At 52.1% G+C, this 19,557-nt stretch overlaps 2 protein-coding genes across 5 annotated transcripts in view; one reads left to right on the top strand and one right to left on the bottom strand.

Moving 5' to 3' along the window:
• Positions 1-7,605, bottom strand: part of PDPK1 (3-phosphoinositide dependent protein kinase 1) — a 67,720-nt gene extending 60,115 nt beyond the window's left edge. For all 4 annotated transcript variants that reach the window (XR_004345687.1, XR_004345688.1, XR_004345689.1 and 1 more), the window contains exon 1: positions 7,473-7,605. Coding sequence is in view for 1 of the 4 variants with exons in the window: in XM_032604360.1 (XP_032460251.1) it covers positions 7,473-7,496 (24 nt within the window). In the remaining 3 variants the exon portion in view is untranslated. The remainder of the gene's footprint in view (positions 1-7,472) is intronic.
• Positions 7,586-8,841, top strand: LOC116740457 (atherin-like). The gene is made up of 2 exons (XM_032606105.1): positions 7,586-7,768; positions 8,606-8,841. The coding sequence occupies exons 1-2, from the start codon at positions 7,586-7,588 to the stop codon at positions 8,828-8,830; spliced, it is 408 nt and encodes a 135-aa protein (XP_032461996.1). The 3' UTR covers positions 8,831-8,841.
• Positions 8,842-19,557: the final 10,716 nt, after the last annotated feature.

Below are 19,557 nucleotides of genomic sequence, written 5' to 3'. Positions count from 1 at the left end.
GCTGCCCCTGCCAGGAAAGCCCCCCCGCTCGGTGCACCCTGGGGCCAGGTTCTTCTGTGTTCCTCACTGCAGCAGCCCTACAAAGGCCGGCCACCCACTCCTGGCATGGCACTGCCCTCCCTTCTGGCCGCACTGCTAACCACTTCCCCTCAGCCCCTGAAGTGGGGTCATGGTTAAGGGAGTCACAGAGGGGTGAGAGCGTGCACACAGGCTGCCCCCCACCCACTAAGCTGCACATCAGGTCCTTTTCACCCAAGGATTCCTTCAGGGCATGAGCATGGAGCCCTGTTCTGTTGATGCCTATTCTCCTAACTCACCACCTGACCATCCTCACCCACCCACCACCCAACCCCCTCCGAAACACAAAGCTCAGTGCCAGTGCTTCTGGGTAAAAGAGTTTTCTACGATTTAAAAAAAAAAAGCACTTAGATTGTATGAGTTTTGTTTTTCTAGGAATGAAAATAAATGTATTCTCAAATAAAATCTATATTTAGATGCACAATTTTAAAACTGTCTATCTGATAACAACTATGTACATACAATCAGCAGACTATAATTTTGACCAATGAAAAAAACCCATGAAAGAAAAATGCCAAACTGCAGGAAGAAAAAAATGAGTTAACAATGGAAAAAGAGAGTAGTATGGGCTGAGCTTCTGAGACTGTGCACTGAGGAAACAGTTTATTCTCTCAGTCTCCAGTCCAGGCTAAGCCACAGGCCACTCTGAGAGAAAAATGCAGAATGGCTAAGGGCTCACCCTCTAGGAAGGAAGCCGGTTGATAATGACAGGACCCCAGAAATGAGCAGTTATCAAGCTTCCTGGCTTGCTAACCTACCTGCTTCCCCAGGGCCTAGCTGCTACGGATCAGACTTTCCTAAGAACATGCCTGAGCAGAGCCAGTATTCGGGCAATTTTCCCAAAGACTGGGCTGTTCCCACCATTTCCCATAGGAGAAGCACTGCTCACGGCCAGTGCTGGCACACACTTAGGTCTGAAGTTCCCATCCACTCCCGCCCTCCTCCTAGGTTGATGGCTCTCTCACTCACACTCATTCACCCCACATCCGTGCACAGGTGCATGGCAGGAAAACCCAAGACAAGGTGGGCTGCTCAGACACTGAGTGTTGGGATCCCCCAGGACCACCAGCCGCACAACCATCTCAGGAAGGTGGAGCCCCTCACAGCCAGGGGCACAGCTGTGGCACTGCACACACCCACAGAGCATGTGCTCCTCTTAACACAGGACGCTCTTAGAAATTAGAGCAAAGCCAAGAGCTGGGAAAAGCTGTCTCTGACCTTTCCAAAGCAGCAGAGAGAGGTGTGCCAAAGGGACCGCAGAGCAGGGTGGCTGCTTCCGTCATGAGGAGAAAGCAGCTTGGCTTCTGGTCAGAGAATCTGCTAGGGTCATCCTGATCCTCAGGGCCCACCTGCAGCGTCCACAAAGCCGACACTGGCTCTTCTACAGGTTAGATACTCAGGGTCTGACCACATGAGGACAGTGGTCCATGGCAGGGCTCACCCCTGCCTGTTGGCACAGCAGGGCAGCAGTGCCAACTTGGAGAGCCTCAGCCCAGAATACTATATGCCTGACACCAACACTTACTAATCCAGATTTAACCTGACATTTGATCACCAAAACTTCCCAGGAAGGACTGTAGTATAAAAAGGAACCAATGGCTTTCAAATACAACCTTTCAAGGGTTGAAAGGTGGTAAAAGGGTAGGTGGTATAATATTTATAGAGAAAAAAGAGCCATCCCCTTTTTGAATTATATTTCCTTAGACAATGAAGAAATGGTACATGGGACCATGTTTTTAACCATCTGACTTCTTTCTAGTTTGGAATGCTTTCATATTAAGCAACAAACAGTTTATGATGAGACCCTCCATCCCTCAAACACATACAGCTCTGAACACAGGGAGTCAGAATACACATGCAGGATTCAGAGATGTCTTCGTTAATAAATAGCAAAAATGGTAAGACAGGCTTGTCACAAATATGCCGGGTATGAGAACCATGAAGAGAAAGCGTGAAAAAGAGTAACAGAAACCATCTAGACTCCAAGTTTAGAGAGATATATACATAACAAGGTACAGAACCTGTTTTAGAGAAACAGAACATTGAATATATAACAAAAGCTGATGCAGACCAAAGGGCGGTAGCAGGGGACACAAAGAAGCTGATTGGCCAGAAAAGGCTTCACAGCCAGGGGGTGGGGAGGCCAGTGTGTTTCCACTGAGGGGAATTTCTTCAGGCAAAGAGGAAGGGCCTAAAGAGGAGAACCTGGCAGCCGAGAACATCCTGGACACTGTCCTGGGCTTTATAGGCTGGGAAGAGAGGCCACATGGCACGGGCAACTGAGGGACGCTCACGGAGGAGGAGCTAAGTGACAAGCCAAGAAAAGCAGGGGAAGTCACAGGAGCATTGGAATTTGGGGACCCCCACCAGCAACTCACTGCCTCACCAAGAAAGGGAAAACTAGGAAGAAAGCGTGTCAATGTTTTCAGCCCCACAAGTGAGAGCGTGTGATAAGCACACAGTGCGGCCATCCCCCTCCAGACATAACTACTTCCTTCACTGCAGGAGGGTGTCCACAGCCACGCCACCATCCAGCACAAGAACCGACTGCATTTCAGACCCGGTGCAAGAGCAAGGTCTGCAAGGTAAACCTTCTTCCCCTGGACGGGGCAGAGTTCCCAGGTCCACAGCAGCCCCTGTTTTCCCAAATCTTCCAGAAACAGGGAGGGAAGATAGAAAAGTTAACTCCAAGCCCCTTTTCCCACAGGTTTCCACTGCAGGTCAAAGCACTAAGGAGAACTTCAATGCGACTTCAAGCCTCCCAGCGAATCTTATCAACCATCTTTGACAGGATCCAATATTAGGCTGTCACTTTGAGATACAACTCCTGCTGCAGTAAAATTAATTCCAAAAAAGAAAAACAGGTTGAAGAATGAGACTTTAACAATGAATTCATTGTTAAATAAGCTTTTACCCGGATGAATTTTGCCCGAAATACTGCCGAGAGAGACACACACACAGCCTCTCATCAGCCCTCTCCAGTGTGGGCAGACCTGCCACCAGCTCCATAAACAGGCGGAAGACAGGGACCTCCAGACATACCTTCAAACCACATCTTTAAATATTTCGAAGGCTGCAAGTGGCTGGTACAGAGGGCACACAATCCTATCTGTAGGATAGAGGAGGTCACCAGGCCACCAGGAACTATGTGCCCACCTTCATCAGGCCCCTCAACTACACTACAGATGGAAACCACACTTGTTTGTTCTTCTGTGGGCCATGCACCCAGTCATGAGCTGCTAAGGTCAGGTTTGTCCCTCTTTTTCACACACAGAGTTTGCAGTGCTGTTCAGTTCTCGCTTCTGTGAGCCTATGTGTAATCCAACTATTTAAAAAGAAACCTGAATCAGTTGCTCTGATAAGGGATTTGAAGCCCACAAATGTAAACGCTTTATAATGAACTCTCTCTCTCTTAACACATTCAAAACAACTTGGAATTTCTTGGGATAAAAATTCCATTTTAGGGACTTCCCTGGCGGTCCAATGGTTAAGACTCTGCACTTCCACTGCAGGGGGCACGGGTTCAATCCCTGGTCGGGGAACTAAGATCCCGCATGCCATGTGGTGTGGCTAAATAATAATAAAATTCCATTTTAAATTAGGAAAATTTTCTAGACCAAGATGATGGAAGCAGACTTCATGCAACTATATAAATGCAACCAGCGTCGACCACAGAAAACAGACCCCCCCCCCCCCCCCGCCAAGAACCACCATGAACCCAACAGGCCTTTCTCCTCTAAGACATCATCATCAGAACATGTCCCCCACTGCTCTTGAGAAAATGCCCTCTGCCTGTTGTTTCATCTAGAGACTGGATACACGACTGGTTCTCAATATTCAAGTTATTTTTTTTAAAGGGTTTGGTATCACAGTGAACAACAACGCAATCCAGTTACGGAAGAATGCACTACTGAAAAGGCCTTAACAACACATGTCCAAAACTTACAGTTTCCACACCAGCACTTCCTCCCCGGTGATCTGCCCTTTGAACCTACCTTCAAAACAACTGCTCCACACCCCTATGGCCAGCTGTCATCACAAGGGCAGGCGCAGAGCAAGCACACGTTGGCCCCAACCCTCACACCTGCTGAGGGAGTCATTTCTGCATCAAGTGTTCCTCAGCAGTGGCTCCTTGCTCCATAGTCACAGAAGTGAAGTATCACATGGGATTCCATCAAAGTCCATTTCCACAGAAGATACTTCTCAGGAAGGGACAAAGTGTAGGGCCAGTGGAGGATTTCCTCACACCATCAACTCAGAAGGGACCAACTTTGTTCGCCCCCTCATTTCTGCAGCGCTTCCCAGTTCATTACACACTTGCCCTACGTGCACCCAAACCCCGCGTTAGGTGGCTCAGCAGACAAGGGCACAGATTGAAGAGGGGGACCCACCCAGGAGCTGCCTTTTCCTCCTCCCCAAACGTGTGCTAAAGACAGCCTAGACTGTGTATACTGACTCAAGTCTCAAGTGCCACCGCCAGTCCACCCCACCCCCCACCCCCGTCATTGTAACCCATTAGCCTGTAGTATGTTCTCCATTACACTTATCATTATATAAATATATCTTACATATCTTAAAAAAAAAAAAAAAAAAGGGCAGCCTAGAGGCCAAGTCCTGCTTTGAAGAGCTGCCCAAGGCCTCTTTTCAGGTCCCATATCACCACAAGCTGCTGCTGTGATCCTTCTTATAAAACGCATGTCAGAAGAGTAGAACAAACCTACACTTCCACCTTTTAATTAGTATAGGGACCTCACCTTGCCACCTCTTGACTCAGCTCAGTAAGTGCTGTAGGGGTGTCACAAATACATCACACTGCACGAGGCCACATGAGAAGCTCCCCAAAAGGGTGTGTGAAAATCAGAACCCACTTCTTTCCATGTTCTCTGCCTTCCCCACTGGTTTCCCACACAGATGCAGTCACCCTTGCAAAAGCCACCCTAGAGTGTGCAAGGAACCACTCTCCCTAATCAACAGTTTTACCTTTAACAAAATCGTTGCACAATTTTTTTAAGAAGCAAGGATTCCAAACCTCACCCATTCAGAATATCAGCCCTCAAATAAGGAGGGACCAAAGACTCTTTCCAAACAGCTGCTTTCTGACAGTGTGAGGCTGAAACAGGCTCCAGGGGTCACAGAGTTCAGCCATCTGCCCAAAGAAATAGCTAAGCGTGCTGTCCTTCCACGAGAAGATGTCCCTCCTGCCTCCCACACGGCAGTCCGAGGACACGCACAACCCCCAGGAAGACGTCCTGGGCAGTGGTACTGAGGACTTCCCCAGACAGAGGGCTGCGACCCCTCCCTCAGGGCGCCCCTCCCAGGAGGGGCAGGGTGGCACCCAGGCCTCTGCCATCGCTCAGACGTGGGTTCAAACTGCACTCTATGTATTAGGCGGGTACTTAACCTCTCTGCACTGTGGAAGCTGAAGTTTCTGCACCTGTAAGGTGGGAGCGACACCTATCTCACAACACTTTTGACAGAAGTCAAGCAACACAGTGTGAGCTATCTTGCAAACTGCCTGCCTTGAAGTAAGTGCTCAATAAATGGTTCTGACAGCCTCTGGCTCACCGTAGTACCAAACTGGGCTGGGCCATTTCCAGACTTCCCAACTCATACTGCTCCCCCGCTGGTTGTACACATGTAAAGAAGAGGGAAAGTAATTGGGACGGGCCCTCTCCTAAAGTGCCACCTTAAAAATCCAGGTGCAAACTCACTTGAACAGTGCAAATCTATCTGTCCCCAGATGAAAAATCCACTACTGGGGGCATCTTTGCCGTTACTGATGGGAAATACAGCATATTCTCTCATACATGTGGACAAATGTAGCTGATGAAAACACAAAAGCCTAGTTCCTCTCACTTCCTGATGGGGAGGTCCATCCTGTATTCTGTAATTCATTTCTTCTCACTGGATTCCAGTCTTTTTGTACTAAAAAGCTGCCTTCTGCAAAGAAACTCCAGATGTCAAGTGTCCATCACATGGAACCTCCAAGACTATGACACGATATGCTCTTTTCCTCTTCCCCTGTACGCCATCAGAGCGCACACCTTGTACTGCAACTGCATCACTGTGTGAAAGTTCGTCTTACAAACTTCCATGATCACTGTCAGCCCCAGCCGCTGAGGTCCGCCAAGCAGCCTAACTCGTGCCTTTTGCGCGTTAGCCCAGGCACCCCGCGGTACAGCCACACATGTCGCAAGAGTCAAAGGCATCCCTTGGCCTTTCACCATTTTTCTCAACTGAACAGGTCCTCCTCCTCTCAGACTTCAGAGTATCACCCATCTCTACAAACCAGAGTTCTCAACCTCAAGTCCATGGACCAGCTCCAGAAGGATCAAGAGCCTCCTGAAGTAACTACAAAATTCAGTAAAGCCGTGCCGTTTTCTCAGGAGGGGACTCAGATCTTGCGTCAGACTCTCAAAAGGGCCCATGACCCCTCAGAAAGATTAACAGCCGCTACCATGGAAAATAAGGGGTAATGTAAATTTCTTGGGTCTTCCCTCATTTAAGGGATTTGGCTTTTGAACCAGACTTCGCAAGCGGTCTCGATATTCTTCCATTCTTCACATTCGCATACAAGGTACAAATCCTTAAACCATCTTCCCAAGACTCCCGAACTTAACCGAGGGCAAACATAAAAACACTAGGGATACTTTTAGTAACAGAGAGAAAACACAGAAACACTAACGATACTTGCAACAAAACATTTAACCCAACAAGTGCTTTATCTCTCTCCTTCCCCCTAAAATCCCTCCACCCGGTCAGGCTCACTTGCCCGCGGTGGTGGTTTCAAGCCCGGCCTCGAGGAGGCTTCCCATCACACCAATGCCGGGGCCGGAGCGGAGCCCCAAGGCATGAAAAGCACCGAAACGCCGCCCCACCGGGCCGGGAAAGGAGCATATCGAGTGTATCAGACTCCACCCCAACCGAGAATTCGGAGGGACCCGAGCATCAGGTGCTTCGAGCAAGAACTCGCACGTCCCGCTTTCGCTGCGAGCGGAGGCACAGGGACCCCGTCCCAGGTGAAGGCCCGAGGCGGTTCCTCTGCAGAAAGAACGAAAGGTAACCCCGGAGGCCTGACTCAGGCCGCGCCGCGCCGAAAACAAACTTTCCAAGCACTTCCACCGCGACGGGCCGGTGACACCTCCCCGGCCTCCCCCGCCCTCCGCGCGCCTGTCAGCGCCCCCGCCGGGCCGGCGCCCGCCTCACCCTGGCCAGGGCTTCCTGCAGCAGCCAAGCGGCGCCCCCACGGCGCCCACGGTCCCAGGTCCGGCCGCTCGCCGCAGGTGAGGCGCCGCCCGGCCCCCGGGACCGCGGGCCGCCCCGCCGGGCCCCGGCGACCGCCGCGCTTGGCCGGGGGACGGGCCGGCGCACCCGGGCGGCTGCCGCGCACTCACCAGCTGGCTGGTGGTCCTGGCCATGGGCCCCGCGCCTGCACGGCGACTCCCTCGCAGCGCTGCGCGGCTCGGCGCCTCCTCAGCGTCCTCCACCCCGCAGCGGAGCCCCAGCAATGGCCGCCCGCATCCTGCGCCCGCCCCGCGGCCTGCCGCCCCCAGAGCCGCCCCGCCCCCGCGCGACGCCAGGCGGGACTTCCGCCACGCCGCCGCCACTGCCGGCACCCATTGGTCACACTCGCCGTCGCTCTGCCGCTGCCCTGGCCAGCCCCGCCGGCGCCTCCGAGCTGCATTTCCGGGTTGGGGCCCGGCAGGCGGGAGAGGCTCGGCCCCGCCTCGGGCGCGGGGGGTTTGGGGGGAGCCCCGCGCGAGCCAATCCCAGGGCCGCGGGGCGGGGCCGGGCGCGGGACCGGGCGAGCTGTCATCCCGGCTGCCAGACAGGAAAACTGAGGCTCGCTGGGGTCGGCCCCGAGGCGGGAGTGGGGCTGGGCTCCAACCGTGCAGCTTCGACGCCGGAGCGGGGCTCTGAGTAAACATCGAGAGGAGCAACTTCACTAGTTGCAAAACTAAGAAGTGTTCGCGGAAGGAAATCTAGGTTTTAAAGCCATAGCTAGAAGGCAGGAAACAATCCCATCTCATCACTGCTAATAGTCCCAGGGACACCTTAAGAACTTTCTACTCTGCTTATAAATTTTTTTGGAGCTGTTGTTGTTGACGATGATGATGTTGAATTTTTTGGTAGTTGTTGTTGTTGATGACGATGATATTGTTGCTTTTTTAAACTGTGGTAAAATACACATAAAATTTACCACCTTAACCATTTTGGAGTTCAGTGGCATTAAGTACATTCATTCACTTTGTTCTAAGATGATGTTGTTTCAAACAAAATTAGAATCGCCTTGTTACCTGAAGGTTTGCATATTTTAAAATAACTTTTTTTCTATTTCCAAAAGAAATACATGTTCATTTTTTAAAATAATGATTTAGACAATACAGAGAAGTAACCGTAAGATAAATTAATCCTTCATCCCACTGGCCAGAATTAATTGTTGATTAGCACTGATGGCTGCGAACATTCACTTGGTGCTTACTCTTATTAAGGAATTTTCATGTCTAGGGCTTCCCTGGTGGCACAGTGGTTAAGAATCCGCCTGCCGCTCTTTTCTCATCCCCCATCCTATGTGTGGTTGAATTTGCTCCTCGCCATGTCTTCTCACAAGACTTTCAGGATCAAGCGATTCCTGGCCAAGAAACAAAAGCAGAATCGTCCCATTCCCCAGTGGATTCGAATGAAAACTGGTAATAAAATCAGGTACAACTCCAAGAGAAGACATTGGAGAAGAACCAAGCTGGGTCTATAAGGAGCTTCACATATGAGGTGGCACACATGTATGCTATCAAGGTCAATTGCATCTTACTGTATCAGAACATCACTAGTGTCTGGAACAGCTGCCTGTGTTTGATGGGAGAAATGGAATGGCTCTCTCCTCTTTTTTTGATCTTTCCTCACCACTGTTCACTGTGTAACTCAGAAATAAATATGAAACCTTTTGTTGGAAAAAAGCAAAAAAGAATCTGCCTGTCAATGCAGGGGACACGGGTTCGATCCCTGGTCCGGGAAGATTCCACACATCGCGGAACTAAGCCTGTGCACCACAACTACTGAGCCTGTGCTCTAGAGCCCGCGAGCCATAGCTACTGAGCCCACGTGCCACAACTACTGAAGCCCACATGCCTAGAGCTCGTGCTCCACAACACAGAGAAGCCAACCATAATGAGAAGCCCGCACACTGCAACAAAGAGTAGCCCCTGCTCACCCCAACTAGAGAAAGCCCGTGCCCAGCAACAGTCCCAATGCAGCCAAAAATTAATTAATTAATAAAAAGGCAAATGTAACCCCTATCCCTCAGAAGGCTCCCACTGTTTTTTTTTTTTTAATTTATTCATTTATTTATTTCTGGCTGCGTTGGGTCTTTGTTGCTGCCCATGGGCTTTCTCTAGTTGCGGCGAGCAGGGGCTACTCTTCGTAGCAGTGCACGGGCTTCTCATTGCGGTGGCTTCTCCTGTTGCGGAGCATGGGCTCTAGACACTCAGGCTTCAATAGTTGTGGCACACAGGCTCAGTAGTTGTGGCACACGGGCTTAGTTGCTCTGTGGCATGTGGGATCTCCCCGGACCAGGGATCGAACCCGTGTCCCCTGCCTTGGCAGGCGGATTCTTAACCACTGCGCCACCAGGGGAGGCCCAGGCTGCTGCTGTTTTGATACTCACTGTTTTCACTTACCAGTGTATCATCGTGTACCCTGTCTAGCTCTCCTGATATCTGATTGCTGCCTTCCTCAGTTGTAAGGGCTACAGAGGACCCCACTGGAGGAAGCCTAGAGTCTATAGATCCATGTATTGATCAAGCTCCCTCCTGACACTGAAGTGGTTCCCAGACTTCTACCTCATGAACAAGGCCCTGCATGTCAATCCAGGCACACGCTTACTTCTTCCCTTAGAATAAATTCTTAGTAGACGTAATTGCTGGGTCAAAATGCCGGTATCCCCTTCAGGACTTTTGCTGCAAATTGCTATTTGCCTGCCCCACTCTGAGAGTGAGACACTCTCACCCTCAGGGGACACAAAGACAGGTCAAAGGTAGACACTGCTCTGGCTCCCATACCAAGCCACATCCAACATTATACTACATCAATAACCACTACTGCATATTAAGAGCAGTGTATTGGATTTTGCCTCAAACAATAGGTACTACGACCATTTCCATTCTTTACATGAGGAAACCAAGGCTTCAGTGACTTTGTTACTCTTGGTCACAGAGTTACTAGGTTACATAGCACAGGACTCAAAACCAGCCCCGACCAACACCGATGCCCTGCTCTCGGCCACTGGGCTCAACTGCCTCCCAACAACTCTTATTTTCTATTTATTTCAATCCTCACAAAGTAATAGTACTTTATCCTCAAAGAATGCTAACCACTTTATCTTCTCGCCACAACCTTGAGATACTCAATGTTTATTACCATCTTACAACTGAAGAAATTTGCCAGACACAACGTTAAATGTGAATGTAAATATATATATAGCTATAGAGTCTAAAAATATATATCTTGGGACTTCCCTGGCCGTCCAGTGGTTAAGACTCTGCACTTCCAATGCAGGGGATGTGGGTTCGATCCCTGGTCAGGGAACTAAGATCCCACAAGCCACGCGGCATGACCAAAAAATGTGTGTGTGTGTGTGTGTGTGTGTGTGTGTGTATCTCACAAGCACCCTTTCTCAGAAAGTTACTGAAGCATGAGCTCCACCAAATGAGGGGGTAAGCACACAGGTGCGCAATAAAGGGAAGTCCCAGGAACTGTCCATTCAACAAGCATGTATTGCACCTCCCCTCCACGCCAAGCACTGTGGTAGACATCGGCAATTCACTGGTGAACAAAACACAAAAATCTCTGCCCTCGTGGCACTCTGATACCACCGGTGGGGTGCAGGGGCGGGCAGCAACCATAATAAATAAGCACATCTTATGGGATGTTGGAAGGTAATAAGTCCTGTGGGGAAGAAAGAAAATCAGGTAAGTGGGGCACAGGAGTGCCCAGGGAGAAGGTGCAATTGAAATGGATAATAGGGAGAAATCCCAAGATTCCTCAGACCCAAGGGAAGCGAGCAGGCTTCAGAGGGCTCCCCCAAAATAATGAAAATGATAGATTCTATGATAGGTTTCACCACATTAAAAAATTGAATTAAGAAGCTGACAGACAGGGCTTCCCTGGTGGTTCAGTGGTTGAGAATCCGTCTGCTGATGCAAGGGACACGGGTTCGTGCCCCGGTCCAGGAAGATCCCACATGCTGCGGAGTGGCTGGGCCTATGAGCCATGGCCGCTGAGCCTGCGCATCCAGAGCCTGTGCTCCGCAACGGGACAGGCCACAACAGTGAGAGGCACGCGTAATTCAAAAAAAAAAAAAACTTCAGAAAAACAGCCACACCAAAAACGAAGCACATGGAACTTCCCTGGTGACACAGTGGTTAAGAATCTGCCTGCCAGTGCAGGGGACACGGGTTCAATCCCTGGTCCGGGAAGATCCCACATGCCACAGAGCAACTAAGCCTGTGCACCACAACTACTGAAGCCCGCGAGCCTAGAGCCAGTGCTCTGCAATGAGAGGCCACCGCAGTGAGAAGCCCGTGCACCACAACGAAGAGTAGCCCCCGCTCGCCACAACTAGAGAAAGCCCACGCGCAGCACCGAAGACCCAACAGAGCCAAAAATAAATAAATAAATATTAAAATAAATTTAAAAAAAAGAAAGAAAGCACAATCGCAGTTCACGAGGGAGCTCACTCATCTCAGCACTGAGTGATATTACAGGCATAACACAGATGCACTGATTCAACCGGTAATACTATACTCCACCCTGGCAGGACCCCGAGAGGAAGTGGGGTATAAGAGAGCAGAATTCTCACCTATTTTAACAGAAAGGCAATAGATAATGACTACAGGTGATAAAGCAAATCATAAAGTACAAAGACATTATTTCGAAAGATGGACAGAAATGATAGGAAGAATATTTACACCAGTGGTAAGTGGGCTGTGAGTAGGGAGCTCATGTGGCGGGGGCTGTTGCTTTTCATTACAAGCCTTTCTAGGGCTGTTTGGCCTCTTAAACACTGATGCAAATAATGACTAATAAATTGGTATATCTTCTTCATGGAAATTCTAAGAAGCTCTCACTTGTGAATGTAAAGCTGTGTGAGGATGTCTATGACCACATGGCTTTCATAAGAAGCAAAAAACATAAAAGAAAAACAACCAAAATATTTATCAAGAGAGTGGTGAAGTAAATTAGGTACATTCCTCCTGAATTCTCTGCAGCTGCTGAAAAGCACAGGGCAAAGCTCTAACACAGAAAAAGAGTAAGGGCAGAGAAGCAAGTTGCAGAATATGAACTGGAGTCTTAGCTTTTTAAAAATTAGAGTCTATGACACCAAAGCACGGCCAATGGGGATCTTGAGTTATGCAAGGAAAAACAGGGAGGTGAACAAAGCTTGAGGAAAACGTCCGTGGTCGACACTAGAGCCTGCTGGAGAGCAGGTGGAGGGGATCACACACAGCTTCAGGGGAAGGGGTGAGGGGAGAGGGGGAGGCCATGGCCCTGAAGAAGTCAGCCGAGCAGGCAGCAGGGGCAGGGCAGGGAGGGACAGCTGAAAGAAGAACGAAGGACAATTCTCAGTCTTCACGGGGCCGAAAGGCAGCCAGCGTGCAAAGCCCAAGTCATGCCAGGCCGCTCCTCTCACCTTGCGAGAGGCAGGGTACCCCCTCCATGGGCTGGGTTTGGCTGCCCATCCCAGGACAGTGGGCAGGAAGGGAGATGGACTCACCTGGCCCAGCACAGTTCATTGGCACCCCAGCTGGAGAAAGGAGAGGGACGGTCCATGGCTCTGATCTGTCCCTTCCCTGCCCAGAGCCTCTATCCCTGGCTGGCTTGAGAGTGACCTCAGGCCAAGAGTGCAAGGGCTTGGCCTGATGTTGTGAGGTCATGTTCTGCCCAGGGAGGGGCAGGAGGATGACTGTAACCATCCTGGGAGGGGGCTGGGAGGCTGCTTTAAGCACATGGCCCATGTGTGTGGAGCACTTGTTGCAAACCAGGCCCTGTGCTTGCAGTTGGCCTGTGCTGTTTCCTATGTTTCACTCACTTCTGTAACCCTCGTGGCGCAAGGGAGGAAACTGGGGTTCAGAGGCTACAGAACCTGCCTAACATCACATAGCTAGTCTTAATTATCTAGTACTGTGCAACAAATGATCTCAAAACTTAGAGGCATAAATCAGCACACACTGATGATCTCATGGTTCCTGTGAATAAGGAATATGGGAACAGTTTGGCTAGGTGGTCCTGTCTCAGGGTCTCTCATGAGGTTGTGGGCAAGTTGTCAGCTCAGGCTGTCACTGAAAGGCTCGACTGAGGCTGGAGGATCCACTTCCAAGATGGCCCATTCACCCAGCTGTTGCTGGAAGCCTCAGTTCCTCATCATGGGGGCTCCTCCACAGGGCTGTCTGCCTTCATGCCACAGCAGCTGGCTTTCCCCAGAGTGAATGAGTCTAGAGAACACCCAAGATTGAAGCTGCAGTGACTTTTATAACCTAATCTCGGAAGCGATATAGCATCACTTCTGACACGGTCTGTGGGTCACAGGGTACCCCTGGTACCATGCGGGAGGAACTGCAGGAGAGTGTGAGTTCCAGGAGGTGGGATCGCTGGGGGCCATCTTCAAGGCTGGCCACCACAGCTGGTCAAGGGCAGAGCCAGGACTCCAATCCCACTAGGACGCAGGGAGAGACAAGGTGAGAGAAGCAGGCCAGGCCCACACCCCCGGAGGTTTAGTGAGCCTGGGAAGAAAGCGCTCTACCCGGAAAAGGGGAGGCAGGGAGACCAGTTAGGACACATCCAGTTAGGGAGAGACACGGGGACTCTCAAAGGATAATGGGGGGGACTTCCCTGGTGGCGCAGTGGTTAAGAATCCGCCTGCCAATGAAGGAGACATGGGTTCGATCCCTGGTCCAGGAAGATCCCCCATGCTGTGGAGCAACCAAGCCCGTGTGCCATAACTACTGAGCGTGAGTGCTGCAACTACTGAAGCCCACGCACCTAGAGCCCATGCTCCACAACAAGAAGCCACCACAATGGGAAGCCTGTGCACCGCAAGGAAGAGTGGCCCCTGCTCGCTGCAACTAGAGAAAGCCCGTGTGCAGCAACGAAGACCCAACGCAACCAAAAAAAAAAAGATATTGGCGTGGTCTCTGCCTCTGCCTACTAAGTCCCTGGTCACCATGCCTGAGGTTTGCTCGTGGCTGCCGGTGGATGAATGAAAGATGCCAAATTCAGCCAACGATTTCCAAGCCACCTGGGTAAATATCCTCCCATGTGAATCATGCTATGTGAGGAAAAAACCTAGACTGAAAGTCTGGAAATGGAAAGTTGCATGAGGTCTCAGGCAAGTAAGCTTCTCTCTCTGAAACTCAGCTTCCCCAACTTTAAAATGGGCTGACTCCCCAAACTGGTCAAAATTCCAAAGACTGAAAACTCCAGTGTCGATAAGCATGTAGGGCAACTAGCACCTTCATACACTGATAGTTGTAATGTAGTGTCCCCTTTAGACCCAGGCAGTGGGGAGCCCTGGCCTAGGCCCTTCTCTCTAGAAGGTATGGTGGGGAGAATAACAGCACCTCCAAAGATGTCCACATCCTAATCCCCCAACCTGTGAATATGTTATCTTACATGGAAAGGGGGAATTAAGGTTGCTAGGGAGCTGACCTTAAAATCAGGAGATTAGGGACTTCGCTGGTGGTCCAGTGGTTAAGAATCCGCCTTCCAATGCAGGGAACGTGGGTTCAATCCCTGGTCGGGGAACTGGGATCCCACATGCTGCAGGGCAACTAAGCCCACGTGCTGCAACGAAGAGCCTGCTGCAACAAAGAGTGTGCGTGCCACAACTAAGATGCGACACAGCCAAAAAATAAAATAAATAAATTTTAAAAATCAGGGGATCATCCAGGTAGGGCCAATATAATCACAAGTGTCCTTTAAAGATGGAAGAGACAGAAAGAGTCATGATCAGAGTGATGTAATGTGAGAAACTGGACTGCCATTGCTGGCTTTGCCAATGGAAGGGGGTCATGAGCCAAGGAATGCCAGCAGCATGTACCAGCTGGAAAATGTAAGAAAACAGATTCTCCCCTAGAGCTGCCACAACCTTGATGTTAGCCCATTGAGGTTTATTTTTGACTCTGACCTTCAGAATTGTAAAATAATTTATGTCTTTTTAAACCACTAAGTTTGTAGTAATTTGTTCCAGCAGCACTAAGAAACTAATACAGAAGACCCTTCTGTGGCCACAGGATGGAGGAGGAACCCACAGGGCCCAAAGGAGTGCCCAGGCAGGGCCCCCTTCAGCCTTCTACATACACTTGAGCATCAGAATCCGCAGAGTTCCCTGTGCATCACTCCAGGGTCCATCCTCCCCAGGGCAGCTGGGGTGGGTGGGGAGGAACCCAGCTGGTCCAAGGTGGGATCTGGTTATTAGGTCAAGGAACATCCATTTTAGAGAACACTGGGCACCTTGTTAAAACAGTGAGACAGATCCACGCATCCCCACCTGAGAAGCTCTCCACTTCACGTTGTTCAATTAAAAAAAAAATAGTGAATGGCAGAGCAGTATTGAAAGTGCATAAGACCTCCCTGGCGGCCCAGTGGTTAAGACTCTGCGCTTCCACTGCAGAGGGCGTCGATTTGATCCCTGATCAGGGAACTAAGATCCCACAAGCCACACAGCGGGCCAAAACAAAAACAAAACAGTGCAATCCCAGGCTGTAAAACAAAGACATAAAGGTGGAAACAAGTCCAGGGTCACGTTGTAAAGAACCACACCAAGCTGTTAACGGTGGGGGAGTGGCGCAGAGGGGCATGGAAAAGAGGGTTGTGGTGCAGGGGGTTCTACAGGCAGGCGATGGAACAGAGAGGGAACAGGCGCAAAGAGGCGGGGCCGGGCGGGTCTGGGCGCTGGGCCGCCCTTAAACTGGGTCAGAGGGCTCCGCGCACCCCTATTGCTCGGCGGAGGCGCGGCTCTCCGCAGGGCGGCCCAGATTGGCCAGAGCCAGAAGCCCGCCCACAGGAAGGAGCCCCGCACAGGGCGAGCGAGTCAGCGGGTGCCGCACCCATTCCCGGACCTGCATGTCCTCTTAGCCTGGGCGCGCAGCGTAGCGGGTTGGACCGGGTTCATTGTGGACGACCCGCCCCTCAGGCACAGCCCAGTCCGGCGTGGCCCGTAAGTCGGTCCCCAACCCCCAAACGGACTTCTCCGGCCGGGACCACCCGGAACCCCTGCACGAATCAGCGTGCGACCCCGAGCGCATTAATGGCCCACCACGGTGCCCGGTGAGCTCGGGGCCTAGGAGGCCCGTCATCCCGATGACAAGCCCGAGGCTTCGGGAGGGACCCCTCAGCGATGAGACTCCAACTCGAACCGCAGGCGCTCGGCACAGTCCAGAAGCGTCCAGTGGAAGCCTCGCAGCACCCAGGCTCCGCAGCCAGGTGTCCCCCGCCCCCACCCAGGGGGAGTCGCGACGCGGCGGCCGCGTGGGCCGAGCACCTCCCTGCAGAGCCTCTCTTACCAACGCTGGGCCCTTGAGTCCTCCCACCCACACCCAAACAAGACACCAAAAGAGAAGCTGGGAGCTCCCAGGTCACCTCCCCGGATCCCACTCCAGCTTCTCCAAATAGTGAAAGTCGCCCGCACCCACCAGTGACTCAGGCACACACCTGGTGTCACCTCCCCCGCCCCCCCAGTCCACACCCACACCAGAGCAAGCCTGTCCCCGTACTTTGTCTCTGGCCCCACTGCCACCCGACAGCCAGTCCCTCAGGGTCTCCTTGTTACCCCCACACCCCCAGCAACCAGAAGAAGCACTTAAAATGGCAGGGCATCCTTGTGTTTAAAGCCCAGCAGCCTCGGGCTTCCCTGGTAGCGCAGTGGTTGAGAGTCCGCCTGCTGATGGACATGGGTTCGTGCCCCGGTCCGGGAAGATCCCACATGACGCGGAGCGGCTGGGCCCGTGAGCCATGGTCACTGGGCCTGCGCGTCCGGAGCCTGTGCTCCGCAACGGGAGAGACCACAACAGTGAGAGGCCCGCGTACTGCAAAAAAATAAAAAATAAAAAAATAAACCCCAGCAGACTCAAAACTCAGAACCAAAGCGAGCGAGGTGGGTGCAGGGCTGGGGGAGCTGGGGTGGGAGTGGGAGTGTCCTTGGTGCAGTTCCCCTTTGGGGAGATCTGGAGATGATGATGGGGATGGTTGCACAACAATGTGAATGTACTTAATGCCACTGATCTTTGCATTTAAAAGTGGTTAAAATGGTGAATGTTACATATATTTGACAAAACAAACTCCAGTGGCTGCCCCCACACCCCAAATAAAATCCAAACTCCCAGGCCAACTGCAAGGCCCAGCTCCCCACACTGTGGTTCCACTAAAGCCCCCAGGTCACCTCCTCCTCCAGCCCTAGCATCCATCTGTGTTCCATCAACACACTAAGCCTGTGCACTGGGCCTTTGTGGGGCAGTTCCCTTCGCTTCCAGCCCAGCATTCGCTCCCACTCTCCCTGGTGTCACTCTTGCTGACCACCATCTCAACTAGCCCCTCTGTGATTCTCCACCCAGAGAGGCAGCATGGTAGCAGGGTTAACAGAGGCCCGGCAGCTGGGCAGGCCAGGCCACGTCCCCACCCCAGTGCTCACCAGCTCTGGGACTTGGTGCCCCCGTTTCCCCAGCTGAGAAATAAGGATGACAAACAGGAACCCCCTTTGGATTGTGGACAGAAGGAAGGAGTACTAGTACACGCTAGAGCACTAGGAGGCCTGGCACTGGTGGGTACTGTAAAGGCTCCTCCCTATTGGGCTCCTGCAGGTGGCCCCCACCCCAGGCCATCCCTCAGGCCTGCATCACGTGGTTGTTCTTCCCAGCCTATTCACCATCAAACACAGCTGGGACCCACAACCGTTTTTGTCACCTTGGGCCTGGAGACACTTCCTTTAGTGGCTCTGAGGCAGAGGCAGGAGGGGCAGTGGCCTGGCCACGTACAATGGTGCCCCATTGTACGTGCATTGACCTCCTGCACCAAGGGCTGCTCCTGTGTGAAAGGGGGAGAGGGGTGCCCACCGCGGGACCCAAATGGGCGGAAGTCAGGACAACAACCCCAGACCTGGGGCTCACCAACGCCTGTGTCGTGGCTGTCCTCAGAGCCAGCAAGGCCCCCTACAGCCCACTCTCCTTGCCTCAAAGCTGTCCTACTGGGCTTCCCTGGTGGCGCAGTGGTTAAGAATCTGCCTGCCAATGCAGGGGACACGGGTTCGAGCCCTAGTCCAGGAAGATCCCACATGCTGTGGAGCAACTAAGCCCGTGCGCCACAACTACTGAGCCTGCGCTCTAGACCCTGAGAGCCACAACTACTGAGCCTGTGTGCCTAAGAGCCCGTGCTCCGCAACAGAAGCCACCTCAGTGAGAAGCCCACGCACCGCAAAGAAGAGTAACCCCCACTCGCCGCCAACTAGAGAAAAGCCTGCATGCAGCAACAAAGACCCAGTGCAGCCAAAAATAAAATAAGTAAAATTAATTAAAATGCAGAGATTAAAAAAAAAAAGCTGTCCTACCCAGGGAGCCCAAGAGCCTGTGCTCCCAATGTGGGGGGACTGTTGCCAAGGCTGAGGACACCGGAGGCTGCAGGATGACACTAATGGACAAACACAGTGGCAGGGTGCAGGATACACACCGAGGACCCCCAAGCTGCCTACCAGCACCAGGCAGGGTCACCCACAGCTGTGTAAACACCAGGGTACAAGCGGATCATTTTACCCACTCAGGAGCTGGGTCAGGAAGTAGAGCTGTTTGGAAAAGAAGCCAAAAGAAATGGAGCCTCAATTATCCTGAGGGCTCAAGGCAGTGGAAACTCTGGTTGGGCAAGTTGACCGGGGTCAGCCCAGGGGCCCCAAGGCCAGTGCAGATTCCTCTTGAAGGTTGGAGAGGAGTGCCCGGTGCCGTGTCCAGGTCCAGCGCTGTGGCCTTGGGCCTCCACTTGGCCCACCCAGCTCAGGGGTGCAGAGAACTACGCACAGGACACCCACACACACCAGCCTCCCAAACCTTTTGCAGTGCCCACCCGAGGCCCCTCCTGTCTTCGGCTCCTCCCAGCCTGTTCCCTAACTTGTCTCCATGACCATTGATCCATTCTTTCCTGTTAAACATTCCAAGGTGCACCTACCCTTTAGCTCAGCCCCACAGGCAAACTGCTGAAGCCGAACAATCACTCCTCAAGCCCCTTCCTGCCGGATTTCCAGCCCGTAGTCCATGGCTTCCCCCTCCTGCCCTCCATTCATTTTCAGCTAGCTCATCTGCCTGTGGGTCTGCAGGCCTCAGACACATCTGTCTAACAGAGAGGGGGCCTGCTGCCCCCACTGAGTCCCATAAACCCCACGGGCAGGGTGGAGCTGGAATCCGGCCACTCCCAACCCTGAGCCACAAACACCAGCCCCAAGCACAA

This window comes from Phocoena sinus, chromosome 15 (assembly GCF_008692025.1).
Source record: "Phocoena sinus isolate mPhoSin1 chromosome 15, mPhoSin1.pri, whole genome shotgun sequence".
Taxonomy (NCBI): Eukaryota; Metazoa; Chordata; class Mammalia; order Artiodactyla; family Phocoenidae; genus Phocoena; species Phocoena sinus.
The sequence above is the reverse complement of the archived record's forward strand: the minus strand, read 5'-3'. Positions and strand labels throughout refer to the sequence as shown.